This window comes from Naegleria fowleri (genome assembly GCF_008403515.1).
Source record: "Naegleria fowleri strain ATCC 30894 chromosome Unknown tig33, whole genome shotgun sequence".
Lineage (NCBI taxonomy): Eukaryota > Heterolobosea > Eutetramitea > Acrasida > Naegleriidae > Naegleria > Naegleria fowleri.
The window spans coordinates 271,611-293,261 of record NW_025407965.1 but is presented as its reverse complement, the minus strand read 5'-3'; the positions used below and the strand labels follow the sequence as shown (position 1 = coordinate 293,261).

The window sequence follows — 21,651 nt, the reverse complement described above, 5'->3', positions numbered from 1 at the left end:
ATTAAAGGAATCAGTAGAACTAATTACTGATGGATTCCCATGATTTTACACAACTCAGTAGCCAACTTTTTCACTTCACTATTACTCTCAATAGAGGCCATTCCTTTCACTTTCTTCAAAATTTCAAATTCGAATATGGTTTGATAATCTGTAAGAACATCTTCACGTGCATACAAAATGGCACTTAATGCTTTGAGGGCAAATAATCGAATGATACCATCTGTATCAGAGAGACACTTGGAAATTGATTCTAGAATCATTTTAGAGAAGGGGTGTACAGCTGACTTGATTTGATAAATAATATTAAGTAATGCTTGAAGTGAGGAAGCAAATAATGGCACTGACAGTTCCACATGAGTGGATTCCCTGCGTGTGTGAAGTAAGATATTCACTAAATATGGAATGGTAATTGTCGCAAATGAGAGTTGATGTTTAAGAGGTAAAATCTTTGACGTTTTGGTCACAATGTTGCTTAGTGATATTCTTAGTATGGAGATATTTTCTGTGGTTGAAGTGATGGAACTGGTCGCCTCATCATTATGCATTTCTAAAATGGTTTCTGAAATGAACTTGGAATGTTGTGGATAGTGCAACATGTATTTGATGATCATGCTTAAACAGTCCATGCATCCTTGTTGAATTTTGATGAACTCCTCATTGTCTGTACGTTGTAATAGGACTCGTTTCAATGTAGGAATTAAATTGGTATCTTGTGTGAGATAGGATAATATATATGGATCTTCTTCATAGAGAGCAATAGATTGACAGATGCAGAAAATAAACGCTTTCGCCTTCTTTAGGTTTGTATTGGTGTGAATTTCGTGACCAATCAATTTGGCAAAATGATCAACAAATATTTGGAACGTTTGACGAGGAGGCAATTTTGAAGCCACTTCAGCTGAAACTCTCCGTAATTCCTCTACTGCTGTATGATCTTTGAGATTGGAAATCAAAATTTTCAGCAAATTCGTAAATAGATTGTCATAGTCCTCACATGGATGCATAAAAAAGAAAATAGAGACTGGAAGTGTTTTCAGAACCAATAAAGGAGCTAGTTCTTCAAATATTGTTAAATTTTCGTCTTGTGTCATCTTCCGCTCTTGCATTAGCTTTTCGAGTACTAGTTCAATGATTGCAAAAAGTAATTCTTTCTTTGAGTTTAACAGATATTCATCCTCAGTAGTGGTATTGGTTTTGTGTTCTACTGTGAGAGTAAAGTTCAGTATCTTATTCAACATGAATACTAAAATAGGATCGGTGTTAAATTCAAAAAATTTCTTAATAGTGCTCATAACGAGCAGCTTGGTTGCTGAAGGGGAGAGTTGTGTTAAATATTTTGGTAAAAATGTCATCACTCTCTCTGCAAGTTGTTTCCTATTACTTTCAATATCCTTGTTATTTTCAATGGTTATATCTTTGATGCAATCAATGACGTCCATAAAGCAATTGGGATTTTCTGTATTGCTATCCATGATTTTGATAAGTGCTTCATGAGCGGCAGATCGTTCCTTCTCGTTTTTTGATAAATATAAGGGAAGTAGTTGTTTCAAAACAACTTTGGTGTTTAAATGAGAAAATACAGTAGCAGCACATGATCGTATGGACAGGTCCTCCTCTGCTAACCGTTTGATCAAATACGATGTGACCACTTGTACCAATTCTTCATCAATAGTTTGTTCGTCTCTTGTATTGAAAATTTCGGCCAATATTCTTAATCCGTTCTTTTTTGTTTTCTCATTTTCTGATTCAATATATTTGAAAATAGTGTAAACTTGTGACTTCTCATTTCGTACTACTTCTGACACAAATAATATTATTGCCTTTGACACAGTGTCCTCACTCTCTAACATATCTTCCAGTAGCTCCAAGAAACTACCTCGTTGTTGGATTGCTCCCGAGTAAGCAACCAATTCTTTGTACAGATGGACCGACATTATGCCAAGCTCGTCTGATTCCACTCTCAGCAGCTTGTTATTTGTTAGTTGTGTTAAGGCTTCATAAAGTGTGGTATTTTGGTTGGCACTTTTGATTTGTGTGGTAAAATATTTCTTTTGATCCTTCTTTCTAAACTTTCCAATAATAGCAATGAGGCATGCCAAATTATACGACATTTGGGCCTCTTCTTTAGAGTTTTCAATTTCCAAAATTATTGCAAGAATAAAATCAAATGTCACATCTTGCTTGGGATTCTTTTTTTCAAAGTTTGTGAGGTACTTTACAAACATTTCGAAATAATCCCTTTCTTCAACCAAATAAATCGAATAGCAAGAAAATAAGGAGCATAGTGACTTGACAGCAAATGCTCTTCCTTCCTTAGCATGCATTTTGTCTTTCTCCCTCTCACTCCTCTCCAATGCGCGTAAATGGATGACAACTTTCTGGATTTCCTTTTGTTTTGAAATAAAGTATCGCAAAAATTGAGAATATAAATCTCTGTGAGGTTCAAACCAATGTAAGAGTTCTATGGACGTTTTCATAAATAAGTCTGACATGTCAACAATTAACTCATGGTTTCGTATCGATAAGCAGTATGCGATAACGGAAATAAGGTCTGCAGCTTTTGAGGTCAACTTTGTGGCACATCTCCTCGAGTCCATAACCACACTCTCGAAACGGCAAATCATCCACAGACAATCTAATATCTGGACTAGTTGTTCGGGTTCAAATTTGTCGAAAACTCTGTCATTCATCTGTATTAATAATTGAGTTTGCTCTTGCTGCTTGTTTTTGTTAAATTCATCTCCTAAAATAATTTCAATGAAAAATGTACAAATAGAGTACTTGTATTGCTGAATCTGAATAGAAGTTTCAGGTTGTTCCTTATCTATTGTTCTTTTCAGAATATGAATAAAGGTTCCAAACATAAAGTCATTCACATGTTCTTCATTGATAAAACAATCACTCAATAATTGAATGCTGTGGTTATATTTCAATGTATTTGACGATCGATGATCGGTCAGATTATCCAGCAAGACAAATAATATTCCAAATTGTTCATCTTGCAACACTGTATCATATCGTTCCTTCGGAATTAATTTCGATTTTACAAAATACTTCCATGATGAATAGGCAGCATAGAGAGCATGTTGTTCCGATTCAATTTTCGTAATTTCCCTGTACTTGGTGTTCATTAAAACACCAAACGCTTCACTCAGAGGCATTAATTCTTGCATTTTTTAAATTTAAATCGATTGTCTGAAAACCTCATGAGGTCCAAACTTTTTTTCATTTTGAGAAAAGAATTTTCTGAAAAGTGATGCACAAGGACTTTCTCACTTCTCTCTAAGGTTCTCGTAAATGCTCGAACTATTTCCAATCAAAAAGGACCCAAGAGAGAGACTCTCTCTTGACATTTAAAAACAGATTCAAAATTTCACCATGCAATAAAAACCACCAAAAAAGATGACTTGGATCACCACAACTCTTCGTACCTTGCTCGGACTCACCACCGTTCAAAGCACAAGCTTCTTTTTGGGTCCTCTCAAATGTAAAGTCCATCAGTGGGTGTTTTTCAATGCTTGTGCGGTGGCTAACCTGACGTTTTTGTGTGGTTTGGCCATGAACTCTCCTTTGGTGATGAATATATTGAATTTGCAAGCCTCAAGAATTGGCATTCATGCTGCTCTTCCTGGAATGATGTATTATGGAGGTGAGTTGAGTATTTGCATATTGATCAAACCGATTTGAATGCCCAAATCATGTCCAAATCATCAGGATTGGGATTGATTGTGTTTCCATGGAGACTCGATTTCAGTTTAATTCCTCAATTCTCTCATACGATCATGACTTTAAACGTTGCAAGAGAATTGAACGAGACTCTTTCGACTGGTGATTATCAAAATGGTTTTCTTGGTCTCGCGTTAGGCTTATTGTTCTGGTTGCCATTCATTTGCTGGCAAAACAAATACTTTTATACACATCCCGAAGAGGCAGAGAGCATCTTGTTTCAACCTGAGAAGAGAATGAAAGAATTACAAGAAAAGAAAAATTAATTGAAACGCTATCATCATAAAAAGATCATCAACGTTGATTTGTTCATTTTAAAAATCACTAAAAAATGTCTTCTTCGCAGCCAACGCTTGCCCTTGATGATGAAGAGCTGGATTATGTGGTGGCAGAAAATATCAGTACCTATGTTGCATCAAAACAACAACAACAACAACAACCATTAACGACCAATGCAATCTCAGTTTCTTCATCGTCATCCGATACACCCCAACGTCCAAAGAAATTCACGAATTTCAATTCTCCAGCAACACCAATTCATAAGAGAATGGATTCCATCTCGCAAACTTTTATTATGAATTTAAGTCCGTTGCGTGATATCAAGGAAGATAAATTCTATGAAGTTGAAACGCAATTGCAAACATGGATTGAAAGGACTTTGAATATTCAATTCGCAAGAAAAGAAACGGGATATAAGGAGGTATCATCATCTTCATCCGATGTTACCACTAAAAAAGAAAGCTCTAGAAACTTTTACTATAATCTAGAGAATGGATACATCCTTTGTAATTTGCTTCATTTCTACTTTCCAAATTATATCAACATGGAAAAAGTCGTCAAATTTGATCAACAATTATTTACTCTAACGAATGACAAAACCTACAACAGCAACTATTTGTGCAATGCAAAAAACAACATGGCACTGTTTTTGGCTGGTTTGAGAAAGATTGATGGTTTTCCTGTAGATTTATTATTTAACTTTGAAGATGTGTTCTTGCAGAAAAACAAGAAATTAATTTTATGCTCTCTTACTCAATTACATGAGAAAGCTCTCTTCTTCAGACATCAACAAAAGGAAATTGAAAAAGAGTATCAGGAAGAACAGAAATTCTTTGAAGAATTTGAAGAGGATCTTCGTTCCATTCAAGAGGATGAGTTGTCATCTGGAATTATTTCTCCAAGAGACAACCCAGAACTCGCAAAAGTTGTTTTGGATAAGCTTAAGAGAGAGTCTGTTGCTGTGACTCCAACCACAGAGTCTCTTCCTCCACCACCTTTGTTATCGACAAATCAAGTACAGGCACAGACCAAGAAAACTCCAAGTCCATCTCAAAGACCACCCCTTCCTCCACTTCCTAAAACTCAAAAAACTCAGCCCTCCGATTCCATAGCAGATTTCTTAGATCAGTTGGATACATCCACAAATGAGGACAATACAGGAAGTGCCATCAAGAGTATCATCTCAGTGTTCTCACTCCCACTGGTTATTGTATTTGTGCTCTTCTTAAAGGTCTACGCGATATTTGGAAAAAAGAAAACACAGTAATTCGATTATCATTTCCTATTTTTTACTGTTCATGGAAATTATTTCTTTCCAATCAATTTCCTTAACAACTGGATTGTTCAGCCACACTTCAGATAAAGTATGTACATTCTCAACCTCACTCTTGAAATGTTCACACTCTTGTCTTGTTCTTTTGATGAGTGGAAGCCAGTGCTCTTTTTGAGTTTGTTCCAGTTCATTGTTGTCTTGAATAATTTGTTGCGTGACATCCTCCCCAAGTTGTTCTTCGAACGATTGCATGTGAGAAACAAGCTCAGTCATGTTTGCTTTTTCATTCTCTAATGCGGTTAATTCTTTCTTCGTGTTCATGACATGAGGAAGTAGGTATTCAATAGCCTTGAAGTCACAAAAGTTCAAACTCTTTGTAAGCTCTTTTAGAGGAGTGCCTAGATGGTCTTGCACAAATATGGAGAGATCTTTTCGCAAAACTCTTTTTTCTCCACACTCCGTATGTATCAGATAATCAATGGGTATTTTAGACACCAAATTACATTCATTCTCAATGATGCTTCCCAGTATTTCCATAATGGAAGTAAAGGGCCCTGAGAGACGAGGTATCTTCTCTGAAATCAATCTCTGAATATATTCCTGTTGTTTCGTGTAATTCCTTACCATTCTGTCACACTCATGGGAAAGTTGTTGAATTTTTTCATATTTAGCTTTTCTGAATTCTATCAATTTGTGAATGTCTTGTTGTTTTTGGATCAAATGCTGACGAATTTGCTTTTTTTCTTCTCTCTCCTGCGTTAGAGAAGCAATGTATTCCTCTAAAATGATTCGAACAACCCTGAATTGACAAAGTTCAATTTCCTTTCTCCGTAATTCATCAATGTATACAGACTTGTCCCCAACAATACTTCTTGTCATTTCTGAAAGACTTTCGTTTTGCTTTTCGTATGACCTTCGTATCTCTTCAGTAGATTTGGATAATCTGAAAATATTAAGTTCCATGTATTCCAAATGTAAAATTATTGAATGAACACAAAACTTACGACTCTGTTTCAGTAAATCTAGTAATGTGCTTTCTTCGTTCCATTTCCAGTAATCTTTCAACCTCCATTAATCTTTCTTTTCCAGTCCTTTGATTCATCATGATGACTTTTTCAGCCAAGTGGTGTACATTGATAATATTTTCCTTGTTAATGTCAGACATGAAATCTAAAAATTGAGGAATATTGTGAAGATATTCAACATCTAGTTGGAGGTTAGACAGATCAATTTCTTGAAGGCCCATAGTAGGATTTTTCTTGAATAAATTAAATGACTTGTTCAATCGTTCTTCCATTACTTTTCGAAGTTGAGTCATATTTACACTTTTCACATTTCTCATATTTGTACAATTCTCGTTCAACCTTGAGTTATATTCATTAATAATTGAAATGTTATGTTTACATTGTTCATCGAAGGCTTTCATTAAATAATTCTCTTGAGATTCTTTCTGTCGTTCTTTTCTCTTTTTATCGAGAGAGTTTTGCAATTCTTTGATTTTTCTTCGGAGAGTCTCAATTTCATCTTCCATGCTTGGCAGTTTGTTGGATTTAATTTCATTAATTCTGGACTTTACATTTTCAATTTCTCGTATTAATTGTTCCTTCTTTTTTCGTTCTTCTTCAAGCGCTTGCTGAACCTTCACTCCACTCCTAAAGTTGGGATATTCAAAATTTCATGAACCTTGAACGATGAAATTTTGTGATCACAACTTACAGTTTCAAATTCTTTTTTACAATTTCAACCTTTGCAGGATGATAAACAAAGCGAATCAGGAATTTCCATATCGGAATCATATTTCCTCTACAGACTTCCCGAATATTAAAAAGTTGTGGGATATCTTTATCATTGAAACGTAATTCTCTACGGCACCATTCTTCAATATCTTGTGCTAATTTTCCTGGCTGTGTAATATTGGCAGAGGTCATTCTGCAATCGGGAATGAACGTCCGTTGGTGATGCATTTTTTTAAATGTGAAAAAGGCGCCAAAAATTTTTTGGTACTTTTTTTATTGGTGACGCATGCATACTAGGCAGTGGTCGACATGGATGTTGTGTCTGAATGGTTGTTGTTGGTGATGTTGGTGGTGTTGTTGGAGTCGGTTGTGATGCTGCTAGTAGTAGTAATGACAGGCATCATTGTTTCCAAATTCTCAGTCAACACGACAGAGCACAAAGGATGACCGGAAGTGATCGAAACAGGTAGTTCGTGCTCCACACGTCTAATTTCCTGGATGAGCAAATCATGAATTGAATTTCTTGTGTCAAGAATTGTGTAGTTTTTGAGGGTTGGAATTGGGGTGAATCTTCTTTCATAGCGTGGAACTGTTGCCTTAAATCCTCCTGGAACAAAGGTGCTTGCATGCTTGAAAAACTTAGATCCGTTAAATAAATTATTGATATATTCCTTGGCTGCAGAATCTGGATATTCGGAAAGAACAGAGCTCACATAACCAGTAAAATCTAACACATAGAACTGATAAAATCTTGCAATTTCACGCAGCACTCCAGAAACATATGTGAACTCCCAACTGTTCATATCCTCAAAGCTGAGAAGCTTGCTGATCACCAATCTTGTCATTATATAAACTGTTTCTCTAATTTCTCCTATCAACATTTTAAAAGTTGTTGATTCTAAACCTGTAACTTTGTCAAGGTAATCTTCTTCAGGGGCATTAGGATCTTTTTTAAGCTTTGGTATCGTGTCACTTGTGCAAATAGAATCATTGCCATACTCATAGGCTCTTAGGGCTCTAACTATTTGAGCATCGATGCATGACTTCATAATATCCCATGAGTAGGCGAAAGAAAATAGCAATGACTTGTCAGTAAACAAGAAATTAGCAACACTTTGGGCATTCACAATGTCGTGTTGAAGAAGTAACTTCTTCATAAAAAGAATAATTCTTTGGGGAGACTTGAACCAGAACAACCATAATGATCTTATGAGGTTCACTCGTTGATAGACAGTGTCATGGTCTATCAATTGTTTGATTACTTCTTTGTATCTTGATAGAAGGTCACTAAATTCTGTTAGATTCTTTTGGCTAGAGATGAACAGTGCACAACTTAAAAACATGTCTAACAGCAATATTTTGTCGTCCTTACATTGTAAAGTTCCAAGTAAATCTAGCATTTCGTTGGTATCCTTTTTTTGGCGAATTGCTTCTAATATCTTCGAAGAGTCATCAGAGTGAGGACAATTGGAGGAAAATCTGAAATTTGCATCAGGCGCGTTTGGTAAAAACTTAGCAAATGGTACCCCAGTAAGATCTTCATCTTCATTATATCTCAAGTCTTCATCGAACTTGTCCTCTGTTAGATTTGATGATCCTTTAATTGATCTCTTAACTTTGTTCATGTATGTCACATGCAATGTTCTCTGAAGCACCAATCTAATAAACTGTTCTCTTTTCTTGTTTGAAGTTGAGTTTGGATCATTAAGAATGTATGTCCAGTTTTCCCAATCCCACTTGCAGTCGAAATGACTCAAATAATAGGACATGAGTGATGTAAATCGTTGCATACAACATTCATCATCAAACATATCTATCTTTTCAAAAACATAGTTAATGTACTTCTTAACTATCTCTCTAGAGAAATTATCTTTTGTACATTTCTGTAAGCACATTCCAATAACCACCACATTGTAAAAATGTATCTTAACGGGAGGTGATGGAAGCAAGCACATTACTCCTAGAATAACATCAATTGCCATGTGTTGAAAATATTCTCCACTTGGATCAAGGTCATTTAAAATTGCCAATTCTTTTTCTTCCAAGCTTTTTGGTTTGTTATCTTTGTTTTCATTAGTGAAGGCAGCAGTAGCAAGATCTCCAGCCCAAGCATACAATCTACTCACGCAATCTCTATGAGATCCATTAAAAAAGTACAACAAGTCTGTAATATATTCTTCTATCACGAGTCTATCAATAGGAGAAAGTAGATGCAGAGTGCTGGACATCATTTCCTCATACAATCCAAGCCTGCCTTTGAAAATGCAGCCTTTAGAAACATTCTCATGAGAACCAACATCAATTAGATGTTCGTCAAAAGAGAATTCAATCTTGTGCATTCTAGCATCTGCCAAATCGCTCTCTGGGAATAATAAATGTGGCTTAAGTAAACTTTTGATTTCCTTAGTTTCAGTTTGATCAGAAAGGAAGAATTTGAACTGTTCCCACATGACCATGAGGCAATCTTTTTGGCCCTTGAAAACTTTGTACAGAGTAAAATCAAATTGACTGTAAACATCAAAATATTTGGTAAGCTTCGTGGTCAATTCCGATGTGAAAACGCTGTTCTCCTTAAATATCTCAATTCCCCAAGGAAGCGAGCCTAAAATCGTGTACATGTAGTTCATGCCCATTATGTCATTGGAATATTTAAGCGCCAGGTCTACGAATTTATCGAATACATAATATGCATCGTTTTCAGAAACAAGCTTTAGGCGCATCAATTCAAAAATAAATCTGAAAAGCGCCTTGAGACGAATCCAGTCATAGTGGTTATGGCTTTGAATAATATGCTCGACCGTCAATTGGATAATGCATTCTCCAAATTTTGGTATTTTCTTGTTCACCAATGCTACTAATGTGCAGTATATTGCGGTTTTGACAGGAAAATCGGTAATACTGTTAAAGTGTTAATGCTACTTGAGTCAATGTATATTATAACATACCATTGCATGACAATATCGGATATCGTAGGGATATGAGTTTGATAGTCATCCTGCAGATCATTGCAAATAAGTCCTGCTACCTCTTTCAGCTTAGATACTATAGCTTCATCTGTTCGATCTTCCTCGCACATTAAAATGATTGCGCGATAAGTAGAATATGATTCAATCTCATCGTCCCATTCGTCTCTTTCAATTTTTTTCTTTTTGAGGGAGGATTGAAAATCGGCACTCGATGGAGAAGGAGGCTTTTCCTCGGAATCACTTCGTTTTCGTTTCTGATAATTACTGCTATCGAAAGATGATTGATTGTATTTGTTGCCATATTGTGGACCATAAGAAGAATGAATTGGTGAAGATTGATTCTTCGAAGAAGGATGTTGTTGTTGGCCCGATCTGACTGGTGAAGGTCTGTGATTACTCTTAGCCATCGGGCTTTCCTCCTCATCGCTCAACTTTTCTCGTCTTCTCCGTTTAATATAGTCATCATCATCCGATTCATCAGACTCATCCGAAAGATTCCTGTGGTGATGGTTATATCGTGATGGTGCTTGTTGTTGGTCAAGGCTTGAACGCATTTTTTTTATTCAACCCGAACCAACACAGAACGAAGGAATGTTTCGAGAGGCTGTTCCAGTTGATGATGTTTGTGCTCAGGTATACTCAAATCATTTCACCAAAAGATGTTATGGTCTTTCAATGATAGGATTTTCAAATGATATTAAACCATTGTCTTTGAAAAATTTTTGGATGTTACTTCCAAGTTTGGGTCACGATGAAAAAATCCATTTCAATAAATTTTTTAAATAAAATTTTTTGAAAAACAAAAACAAAAAATGAAAACAACGATAGTAACCGCAGTCCTCATGATGGCAGTGATCGCCATTATTGTTGTAGAGGCAACCACTGTTCCAGCATTAGTGTGGAGTGGAAAGAAACAACTTGGTTTATCTAAATTTTCATCACTGAGAAGCGTGTTATCTGAATCATCAACTGTGGCCGTTTTTTTGCATCATCAGGTAAGTATTGTTCATCATCGCCCACCAACAACAATGAAATTATCCAACAAATTGTTACGGAACACAATACCGTAATAACATCAACAACATCCATACGTTAGTTACGTTCTGATGAATTTTTGGAAAACTCCGGAGCCTTTATGAAGAACCCTGATGAAGCCAATGCTTTCCCATTCTTGAAGAGAGCCATGTCCAATGACGCTAGCGCTTCTTTCCCAAATGTAAACGAGGATGAATTGAAATCAATTTTACCATCTGAGTTCACTTATACAATCACTGACAATAACAACATGTCTTCCGAAAAAGTCATCTCATTGAAGGATTTCTTATCTTCTCCAAATCAATACTTGAGAAAAGGCGGAAAGTATCTTTTTGTGTTCTCTGATGTCCATCGTAGTGATGCAAAAGCTAGAGATTTGTTGGCTGAATATGATTCTATTGTTCAAAACGTTGCTTCTTCATTGAACCAATTGACAAATGGAGATTTTGTTTGTCTCTTCTCTGCTCAACAAGCTACTCCTCTTTCAAATCCTTTTGCTCGTCAAATTCTCTCTACCAAAAATTCAGAGAGCGAATATGAAGTTTATAGAACATTGTCTTCAAGCACTAACAATCCATACTCGCCATACACCAACGGTACTACCAACAATTTGATGATTGATGGAGAAATTGCAGCAGGAACTCTTGTTGGATTATTCCTTTTGTTCTTCCTTGTTATTGCTATTGTTTTCCTTATGAATTTGAAGACATCTCCACACATTACTGACCTTTCTATCAATGAGGAAAAGAAGAATAACTAAAATTTTAAATTAATTTAACACCAGACTATGAATTAAACATACCAAATAACTTTTATTAATGCTGCTAATTGGTTAAAAGCTAAAATTTTCAAAACTACAGAAAAGATTTTTGTTTTATTACTTGCTCTCTCCATCTTCTGGACAAATTATTTGCGAGTTTGAATTGCACAGAAGCCGTTTGAACACTGCTTGCTGCGTTGTCTGTGGTGACTTCATCGCTGAAACAAACTGTTTTAGGTTGAGTGACCTTCTTCATAATGAGAGGCGAGATTGAGCAGTTCATTTGGTTGTAATGATTTTCCACACAGCCTTGCACAAACATTTTTGCAAAACCAGGGATGGTGCTTTCTGTGTCACGGAACAGTTGTTTTAAATCTTCGATTTGCTTGAGTTTTTTGTCCAAGTCTTGTGTAGTGCTGGCAACATGTCCCGACAAGCTAGCCTCAATGATGTTCATGTAAATGTTCTTATTGAGAGTATTTTCTTTGTGCTGCATTGTGGCTTGTTTGTCTTTTTCCAACCTGTCCTCCTTTATGTTAATGGTCATGGGAGTCAAACTTTCTGGTGTAGCCGTGTTTGAGGCATCTTCAGTGTTCTCACTATTCGATGAAGGAAGTGGAGCAGCATGGGTTGGTTCTGTAGACTTTCGAATGAACTCCACTTGAGATAAAGGGTTGGTTTCTCTGGGAGAAATAATTTTTAGGGTACGATATTCGTTGTCGCTGCTTGAAGGGCTGCTAATCTCATCATTATGATCTACTGGGCTCCCATCACTTGCATCGTTAATGTAGTCGTTCGTTTTCTCAAGACCAGTCATGCTTGACGAGTCAAGACAGTCTTTTGAGAAATCTATTTGAATATTTGTTAAAGTATTGACAGAATTCTTCTTTTTTCGTCTGACTGTACTTTTGAAATCCCAATAACTATTACTTTCACTCTCATCCTCATTAGATGATGTATATGAATCTGAGCCACTTGTCGAGAATGAACTATTTGCATCTTTTTTAGTACTTTCATATAGATGTTTCTTTTCAATCAAATCAATAAGAATGCGGGTTTTTTTTGCAGTCTTAATAAATTTGTGCTTGAGCAATTCTTTAGCGGACAGCCGTTCTGTTGGATCTTTTTTCAAGCAAAGAGACACAAACTCTTTGAATGGTTTTGAAAACTGGCCCTCTAATGTTGGCGGTTCGTTCTTGGGTATTAAAAAGAGAGACTTCATTGGATCATCACCATAATAAGGCGGGAATCCTTTAGCCATTTCAATAGCCGTAATTCCTAGTGACCAAATATCTGCTTTTTCAGTATATCCAGCTTGTTTAATGACCTCAGGAGCCACTAAATAAAAATCAATAAACATAATTATGTGCTTAAACAACTACCTACTCCAAAATGGGGTTCCAACAAAAGAATGACGTTTGTTGACGGTGCTTGACAGCTGACCAGCAACTCCAAGGTCAGCCAACTTCACCGCTCCTTCATCGCTTATTAAAACATTGGCTGCTTTGATATCTCTATGGATAAGGCCAATTCCATGAAGATACTCAAGACCATACAATATCTCCCTCACTATCGTTGCAATGTATTTTTCTTCAAACTTTCCACCATTGGCTTTCATTAAATCCAATACTGATCCACCGCTTAAATATTCCATTACAATTAATAATTTGGTATCTTGAACAATGCTTCCATAGACAGAAACTACATGAGGTGATGAGCATTGTAGCAAAACATGAATTTCTTTTTGAATGACCTCAATGTCATCTTCCGATTTTTCTAAATCTATCGACTTGATTGCAACTATGACATCAGTCCTCTTATTCCTCCTATTCAATTAATGAATTTAAAATCATGAAATCCTTGTCATTAATACCTACGCTTTAAAAACCTCACCAAACGATCCCTTTCCGATTTTTGCGAGTTTTTGATAATCACAATAATTCGGAGAGAAGGGTTCCCGTGATGAGCTTGAGAGGTAACCGATACTTCCTGAGGGCGATGGTACTGACGATGCTTGATAACTTAATGATGAGGTGATTGATAATTTAGAGATGGGTGGTGGAGTTGAGGAAGGAGAGAAAACAACTTGCTCATGAGAGGCCGATCTTTGAGGTATTGGAATACCAACCGACGTTGATGAGCTGCTTTCTGTTGTTGGGCCCGACACGTTACTCGACAAAGATTGGTTGCTCGGTGGCATGAAGGTAATTACGATCAGAATGGGTAGATAATGAGGAACTGTTGTTTGTTCTTCTTTGAGATATAAATATTTCTTCGTTCAAATGGGCTATAGAATTATTTGGAATGATGACAATCAATAGATCCAGATGGAGCCTTTGCTTGACAATGGTGATTGTAATTCCAATGCCAATCAGCTCGATCTACAATTTTTTGTATTTTTTGGTCTTTCTTAAATCTGAATTCAGGTCAGAAGGCAAATGAAAGAGATATTGGGAGAGTCAATAATAACAACACATTCTGCAAGAGAGAGATAGAATCAATAAGCTCTGCGTTGATGCATTATTATTTGTATTGAAAGAACATTTCATCTTTCTATGCTTGCTCGCAACCACAATATTTCGTAATAAAGGGATGTTGCAGCACTTGATCCAAAGTAATTCGCTCCGATGGCTCTTTGACAAGTAATTTCTTCACCAAATCCTTTGCCTCTTCACTAATATAGTCTGGGAATGTATATCGCACGGCCACAATGTTCCTCATCGTGGATTTATCATCGTTGGCATAGAAAGGAGGATTGCCTGTTAAGAATTCATAACAAAGAACACCAATACACCACAAGTCTACCGTTGCATTATGAGCCTTCTTTTCAATCATCTCAGGAGGAAGATAGTCCAATGTTCCACACAAAGTCCTTCTTCTACTGGATGGAGCATGAACAGCCCAACCAAAATCAGCAATTTTGATTTCACCATTGGCATCAAGAAGTAAGTTTTCTGGCTTAATATCACGATGGATCACATGCTTGGAAGCACAATATTTAAGAGCACGTGCCATTTGGTACATAAACTTGGAGGTTTGTTCTTCAGAAAATCTTCGACACTTTTGGAGGTAGTTATACATTTCTCCACCAGGAGCATACTCGAGAATTAGATAGACTCTGTCCTTATCGTGGAAGAAGCCAAATAATCGAAGAATGTTCTTGTGTCTGAGATGAGATTGAATTTCAATTTCTCTTCGGAGTTGGTGAGCCACCTTTTCCTTCTCTAATTGCTTCTTATCTAACAATTTGAGAGCTACAATATATTTGGATTTCTTCTCACGTGCCAAATAGACACGACCGAACTTTCCATTACCAAGAGGCTTACCAATTTCAAAATCATCAATCGTCCAATCATTACGGGGCTGATCAGGGTAACAAATATCATCTTCTGATGATGAAGAAGTAGTGGTAGTAGTAGTAGTTGTTGTTGGACGAGTTGGGAGTTGTTTGGAACGTTGAGAGGATGCAGAGAGTGGTCGAGGAACGGATTGTGAAGGCATCGCTGCTGAGGAGTTGTTCTTTTTGAGAGCATGTTGTGATTGTGGGACCGCAAATCCGGAAGCAGCAACGTTTGGATGCACTCTTCCTGGATTTTCCTTGTTCAATTCTGTGTTTTGTTGTTGTGGCTGTTTGGAATGAAGAGCATTCATCATTTGTTTTTTTGATTATTTTTTGGAAAAATATTTTAACGGCTAGTTTTGGCGTCATTCAAAGTTCTCGTATCCCTGCCATATGTCAGAGACCTTCTAAAGTTGAGCGCTATTCTTATTTCGTTTCAGCTCTCAAACCATCGATTGAGGTCTACGATCAATATGGATCTTCTCATCAAATTGGCAAAGTCTTCATATCATCATTTTAAAAATGTCTCAAAATCATTTAAGGTTCACTCTGAGTGGTGGAGAGAGTAGTATGGTTGAGCCACATCAACAACCACTTCATCCCCAACCCCACTACCAACAATCCACAACCACCTCACCGTCCTTCCACAACAACAACAACTCTCGGAATTATGGAAACAATCCATCATCATCGTTGGTACAAAATGGAACTGAAACATCTCGCAATTATCATCTTCTCTCCGCTGGATCACCTCATCGGGATCCTTCATCATCATCTCCATCACGAAATAATAATACGACGACGACGACATCTTCTCTTTCATTGTTGTCTTCCATACTACAACAACAACATCAAAATCATCAACAACAACAACATCATTCAACTACTAATCACCATCCCGTAAATGTCACTCCGAGAGGCCAAAATAACCATCCATCCAACAATAACAACAACAACAATGGTCAATTATTAACCTCCTCATTCACTTCATCATCTCCTATAACATCACCCACCACCACAACAACAAGACAACGAAAAAACAGTTTTTCTAAATTATTTACAAAATCTTTTCCTTCGGATGATGCGATGAGTAGTGATGGTGCTTCGGAAGAGTCTCAAATGATGGATCATTCTCCTATCGCTCATTGTTTTCTACCAAATGGTGGTGGTGGAGGAATTCCACATCATCATGATCATACCGTCGAGGATGATACAATCATTGGATTCGAACATCATCACAATATACATGAAATGAATTCAAAATTATATGAAATTATATTCGAATTGGAAAATTCAAGAAGAAGAAGACGTTTGTCACAATCTTCTTCTTCTCCATTGGATGTCATTTCTTTTGGAACGAGTCCTCCACCTAATTCTCCAAATTCTTTCACAGCAACTTCAAACTCTCAATTATCCATCTCCATGCCCCATTACTCTTTGTCACCTTCACAACGAGGAATAAGTTCATTATCAACTTCTCCACAACCAATGCACTACATGTCCAATAGTAATGAATCAAAAAGTGGAAGACTAAAAAACACATTTCGAAAATTATGGCCCAAATCAGGTTCAACAACAACTCTGAGCACTGCTGCTGCATCCACAACAACGACATCTTCTCGACCTGTGGTACCACCACTATTTTCAAAATCAGGATTTTCACATCCTGAAACAAATTCTGTAATGACATTTTCCAGTACTTTCATGAATGACCTTAATGATTCTAAGGCAAGAGAGGAGAGAAAGTTATTGGAACGATATGGTAGACGTCCACAAATGATGGCAGCTGGAGGTTCTCTGACGCCACGTACTCCTCGAACACCGAGAACTCCTAGAAATAATTCTAAAAATCCGACAGAAATTGTAGAAGATGGAACTGAAGTTTCACTCTTGGTGTCACCAAGAGGTGCAATTTCACCAAGTCGAACCATCTCTTCGATTGCACTACCCAATACACCGAGAAGTGTGAGTGGTGAAGAACCAAGCGTTTCAGATTATCCCATCGATGATATAACATTTTTGGAACATCCAACACCAGAGAACATTGTAAAATTACTCGAGTTTCGATACAATAAGAAGGATTTTAACAAGAGAATGCCTTTATTTTATACCTATCTAGGAGACATGTTAAGTAGGTATTTTCTATACGTTTGCGGATTGCTTAAAGATTGAATAATTACCATCAACTTGCAGTTTCTGTCAATCCCTATGACATCAAAGAGACAGTTTCCAATTACAAAAATTCAGTCATACATTTTTATCACAAACAAACACCATTTGCTAGAGCACCACACTTGTACTCTATTGCTGAAAACGCTTTTAGGAATATGAAAGAGACCCATCAACCACAAACAATAATTGGTATGTTATTCTCAATTTTTCATGTGGATTGGACGACGAATGACTAACAACTTACCTCTCATAGTGAATGGAGAAAGCGGATCAGGTAAGTATCATTTGTAGAACTTTTTCGAATAATTTCTAAACTTGAAACAGGAAAAACCGAGAGTAGTAAGCTCATACTAGGTTATTTAACAGCAATATCACTGAATGGATCATCCTCTTTAGATGTTAAACATACTTTAATAGATTCTAATCAAACACTAGAGGCATTTGGAAATGCGAAAACAAAACATTGTGACAATTCATCACGTTTTGGAAAACATACCACCATTTACTTTGGATTTAAGGGTAGAATTGAAGGTGGAAAAATATCTACCATTTTACTGGAAAAAAGTCATGTCACTCACCAGAGAAAGAAGGAACGAAATTTTCATATTTTCTACCAACTCTGTCGAGGAGCTGATAAATCCATACGAGAAAAGTTTAATCTTCATGATCCCTCTTATTTTTCCTATCTGAACACAACAGAGACCACCATTCATGGCGTCGATGACAGTAAGGAATATAAAAGCACTATTCACAGCATGGATTCTGTAGGAATTACTCACAAAGAACGAAAAGAAGTATTTCGATTAGTTGCTGGAATTTTACATTTAGGAAACATCCAAATCATTGAGAGTTCGTCTGAACATAAGGAAAGAGCAGATATTTTGGACAACGATGAGGCTCTGAAGTGGGCATCATTTTGTTTCCGAATTGAACCAAAAGCTCTCAAAAAATCACTTCTCTCACGTACTCTTAATGCAGGTGAGCGTTATGTTCGAAAAGATCAAACTGTGAACGAAGCCATTTACAACAGAGATGCACTCGCTAAAGGTGTCTATGAACGACTCTTTTTGTGGATCATTAAGAAAATTAACAAAGCCATCAAACCAAAATCAAAAGAGAACACCACGAGTATCAGTATTTTGGATTTATATGGATTTGAAATTTATCCAACAGACAACTCATTGGAGCAACTCAATATCAATTATGTGAATGAAAAGTTGCAACAACAAATTTTGAAAGAATTACAACAAGAAAAAGAGGACTATGTCATGGAAGGAATCACTTCTTTTGATCCATTTACTGAGAGTAATATCACTGGTGGTCAGACCTCTCAAGCACTTCTCTCAAAGTTGAAAAATGGTTTATTGAATATAACTTTGACGAGAGATGTTAAAAAAGATGTAACATCGTCGTCACCACTCGATCACTCTCCATTTCAACTGGATTATATCAGCATTAATGATTGCATTAGTACCATTGAAGATCATCCAATAGGAATTTATTCACTTCTCGATGAAGAAGACTTTTTGATTGGATCAGGAAGTGATGAACGCTATCTCTTTAAATTACTCACCAATCTAAAAGGAAAATCTAAAAGTTTTGAACCTTCCAGATTCAAAGGATTAACATTTAGTTTGAAACACTTTGCTGCTAAAGTAGAGTACAATGTGACCGATTGGGTTCAAAAGAACAAGGATACTCTTTTCAAAGATTTGATCGAGGTCATGAGCTCAAGCACATCCTTTCTATTGAGAGAAATTTTTCCTGAAGATGAACTCACCAACAAAGAATCAGAATTTCGAAGACTACAAGAAACCATTGTGAAACAATTTAAGAGAGATGTCAACACATTGATGAATAAGAAGCTCAAAGGCAAACATCATTATATTTACTGTATCAAGCCAAATGATGAGCAAAAACCATTCAAATTTGATCGCGATCTCGTTCTTCATCAAGTGAAATATTTAGGCCTCAGCTCCATTTCTCATATCAAGCAACATGGATTCTTCTTCAAAATGAAATATGACAAATTTATACACAAATACAAGTGTCTGAGTCCAGTGACATGGCCTCTCTGGAGCAATTCAGACATCAAAAAAGGATGTCATATCATATTAAGTGAGCTCAATATTGATCTTAACAATTGTGCATTTGGAAGGACACAAATATTTCTAAAGACACCTCTCGAAATGTCCATTCTCAACGACAAGCTTGAACAAATTCATGAAGCAGTTGCTATTCTTCTACAGAGAAGATATCGAGAAATTGTTTACAAAAAAAAACGAAGAAAAGAAGAAATTATCAAATCACAACTGAGAGGACTCAATCACTCGATTGACAAATCTATTGGATCGATGGTCTTTTTTGAACATCATGTGAATCAAATTATTAATGGCACTCGTCAAAGCAGATTACTCGTCCTATCGGCTTCTCATTTGTGTTTTCTCGATGCAGACGAGTATGAAATGAAATTTAGTTTTCCCATTTCGTGCATTTATCGATTGTGTATGAGTCGATACAATGATGGAATTCTCATTATTTGTATGAAATATTTTGGAGACATCATTTTGGATGTGGAAAATAAGCAAAAAGTGTATCAAGAAATTTATTCAACATTTACATCATTAATGGCAAGATCCATTGATGTGTTTATTGACTCTTCTTTCACCTTGGAACCTTCTATATTCTTATTAGAGTCGAATGAGTTGATTCAAAAGGAAGAATATCAACGAATAATGAAGGAATTTAATTCTTCGATGGATCTCGTTCATTTGAATCATCAACTATCGAGCACAACAACATTTCAACGAAAACCCTTCACAGTTCAATTTTTAAAAGATTTTACCATTTCCACCATAAAAATTGAACGAGTGAATCAGGGAATGATTGTCTATGTGAAACCTAATGAAGATATATTTGGAGGTAAAAAACAAAGACGACATGGAAGTTTTTATAGACAATTTGTGGGTGATTCTTTACTCATGAAACATACAGATTTTATGAAAGATAAGATTGAACATGGAGAGGATAGAGATGTCCTATTTTCTGATGAAGTCAGCAAGTATGACAAGACTTTTAAGAAGAGAAATCGTTTAATGATCATTACAGAGAGATCTGTCTATTTAATGCACACAAATTTCTTTGCTCAAAGCTATGGAAACTATTTTTCGAAAACGAGAAGAATTCCACTCAGAAGAATTTACAAAATTTCTGTGTCGCCATTTTCAGATAATTTTTTCTTTGTTCATGTGAGAGGTGAAAGTGATGTGGCCTTGGAGAGTGTGAAAAAGACGGAGATTATCAGTACTCTGAGTTCCATATCCAAGTCTACACTTTCGAGAACTTTTGAAGTTGAAGTAACCTCTAAAATCTATCAGACCACAAAGAATCCCAGTATCACTCGATTGATTACCATTGAACAAGTCCAATCTCCACCCACAAGAAGAATTGAATACAAAAAACCTGATGTGAAAATTTTCATCCATCAAGAGGAAGTTTTTGAAGAATATTCAAAGAGCATCATGGACGTGTATTGTGGAAAGAAATCTCGCAGAGTCATGTCACTAGATCTCAAAGATGAACCAACAGAAGATCAAGGCGATTTATTAATTGTCAATGAAATTATTTCCAAAGATGACACGCCAAACTTTCTTACAGAGGTGGAATTGATAAACCCTTTCTCACTATCCTCTTCCAAGAAAAAGATGGCCATTACTTCGTCCACGATTTACTTGTTTGGAAAGAAGAATATTGATCAAGACAATCTGTCAATTTCTATTCAAGATATTGAAGCGATATACTGTAGCTGCTTCTGTGACGACATATTTGTGGTGTATTGCCGTAATCGATCCAATCAAGGAGACATGAATCATTCAGTAATTGCATACATATTTAATTCTGATCATAAGACAAAGATTATCCAAGTATTGAAGGAGCAAGCGAATCCTGCGATTGAATTGATCATCCACTCGAAAATTGTCATTCCCTATCGATACATATTTGCAAGATCAGACGCTTTCAAGTCATCTCAAAGCGACGATATGTTTGAACAAGCCCTCTCTCAGACACCGTCCATTGAGAGTTTAGATACTTCCGAAAATTCCAACACTGCTACCAGTATGACTGCCATGATGGAATGTGCCTCTCCTGAGACTCCAAATAATATCTTGAATCATAGAATTATTGAGGAAACTCTACTTCCGAGAAAGGATGGAAATGGTACCTTAACCATCACTTTTGAAATTGACAGAACTCTCTCTGTGGTATGTTATATCATGCTATTTCATGATGAATAATTTACAGTAATTATTGTGTATAATAACAATATTGTTGTGGTAAATTCAGCCCACCGTTACCTGCATTGA

At 36.3% G+C, this 21,651-nt stretch overlaps 9 protein-coding genes across 9 annotated transcripts; 4 read left to right on the top strand and 5 right to left on the bottom strand.

Moving 5' to 3' along the window:
- Positions 1 to 23: 23 nt before the first annotated feature.
- Positions 24 to 3,173, bottom strand: FDP41_003121 (uncharacterized protein; the record flags this gene model as incomplete). The annotated part of the gene is made up of 1 exon (XM_044706391.1): positions 24 to 3,173. The coding sequence occupies one exon, from the start codon at positions 3,171 to 3,173 to the stop codon at positions 24 to 26; it is 3,150 nt and encodes a 1,049-aa protein (XP_044562512.1).
- Positions 3,174 to 3,402: 229 nt separating this feature from the next.
- FDP41_003120 (uncharacterized protein) lies at positions 3,403 to 3,992 on the top strand (the record flags this gene model as incomplete). The annotated part of the gene is made up of 2 exons (XM_044706390.1): positions 3,403 to 3,649; positions 3,715 to 3,992. 2 exons carry the CDS (start codon positions 3,403 to 3,405, stop codon positions 3,990 to 3,992), a joined length of 525 nt encoding a protein of 174 aa, XP_044562511.1.
- A 65-nt stretch (positions 3,993 to 4,057) lies between these two features.
- On the top strand, positions 4,058 to 5,272 carry FDP41_003119 (uncharacterized protein; the record flags this gene model as incomplete). The annotated part of the gene is made up of 1 exon (XM_044706388.1): positions 4,058 to 5,272. One exon carries the CDS (start codon positions 4,058 to 4,060, stop codon positions 5,270 to 5,272), a length of 1,215 nt encoding a protein of 404 aa, XP_044562510.1.
- Positions 5,273 to 5,287: 15 nt separating this feature from the next.
- FDP41_003118 (uncharacterized protein) lies at positions 5,288 to 7,242 on the bottom strand (the record flags this gene model as incomplete). The annotated part of the gene is made up of 3 exons (XM_044706387.1): positions 5,288 to 6,221; positions 6,283 to 6,930; positions 6,995 to 7,242. 3 exons carry the CDS (start codon positions 7,240 to 7,242, stop codon positions 5,288 to 5,290), a joined length of 1,830 nt encoding a protein of 609 aa, XP_044562509.1.
- A 65-nt stretch (positions 7,243 to 7,307) lies between these two features.
- Positions 7,308 to 10,534, bottom strand: FDP41_003117 (uncharacterized protein; the record flags this gene model as incomplete). Its single annotated transcript, XM_044706386.1, has 2 exons — positions 7,308 to 9,912; positions 9,960 to 10,534. 2 exons carry the CDS (start codon positions 10,532 to 10,534, stop codon positions 7,308 to 7,310), a joined length of 3,180 nt encoding a protein of 1,059 aa, XP_044562508.1.
- A 258-nt stretch (positions 10,535 to 10,792) lies between these two features.
- On the top strand, positions 10,793 to 11,775 carry FDP41_003116 (uncharacterized protein; the record flags this gene model as incomplete). The annotated part of the gene is made up of 2 exons (XM_044706385.1): positions 10,793 to 10,975; positions 11,077 to 11,775. The coding sequence occupies 2 exons, from the start codon at positions 10,793 to 10,795 to the stop codon at positions 11,773 to 11,775; spliced, it is 882 nt and encodes a 293-aa protein (XP_044562507.1).
- Positions 11,776 to 11,869: 94 nt separating this feature from the next.
- FDP41_003115 (uncharacterized protein) lies at positions 11,870 to 13,975 on the bottom strand (the record flags this gene model as incomplete). Its single annotated transcript, XM_044706384.1, has 3 exons — positions 11,870 to 13,113; positions 13,162 to 13,601; positions 13,653 to 13,975. The coding sequence occupies 3 exons, from the start codon at positions 13,973 to 13,975 to the stop codon at positions 11,870 to 11,872; spliced, it is 2,007 nt and encodes a 668-aa protein (XP_044562506.1).
- Positions 13,976 to 14,328: 353 nt separating this feature from the next.
- Positions 14,329 to 15,429, bottom strand: FDP41_003114 (uncharacterized protein; the record flags this gene model as incomplete). Its single annotated transcript, XM_044706383.1, has 1 exon — positions 14,329 to 15,429. The coding sequence occupies one exon, from the start codon at positions 15,427 to 15,429 to the stop codon at positions 14,329 to 14,331; it is 1,101 nt and encodes a 366-aa protein (XP_044562505.1).
- A 208-nt stretch (positions 15,430 to 15,637) lies between these two features.
- Positions 15,638 to 21,582, top strand: FDP41_003113 (uncharacterized protein; the record flags this gene model as incomplete). Its single annotated transcript, XM_044706382.1, has 4 exons — positions 15,638 to 17,246; positions 17,309 to 17,476; positions 17,541 to 17,561; positions 17,612 to 21,582. 4 exons carry the CDS (start codon positions 15,638 to 15,640, stop codon positions 21,580 to 21,582), a joined length of 5,769 nt encoding a protein of 1,922 aa, XP_044562504.1.
- Positions 21,583 to 21,651: the final 69 nt, after the last annotated feature.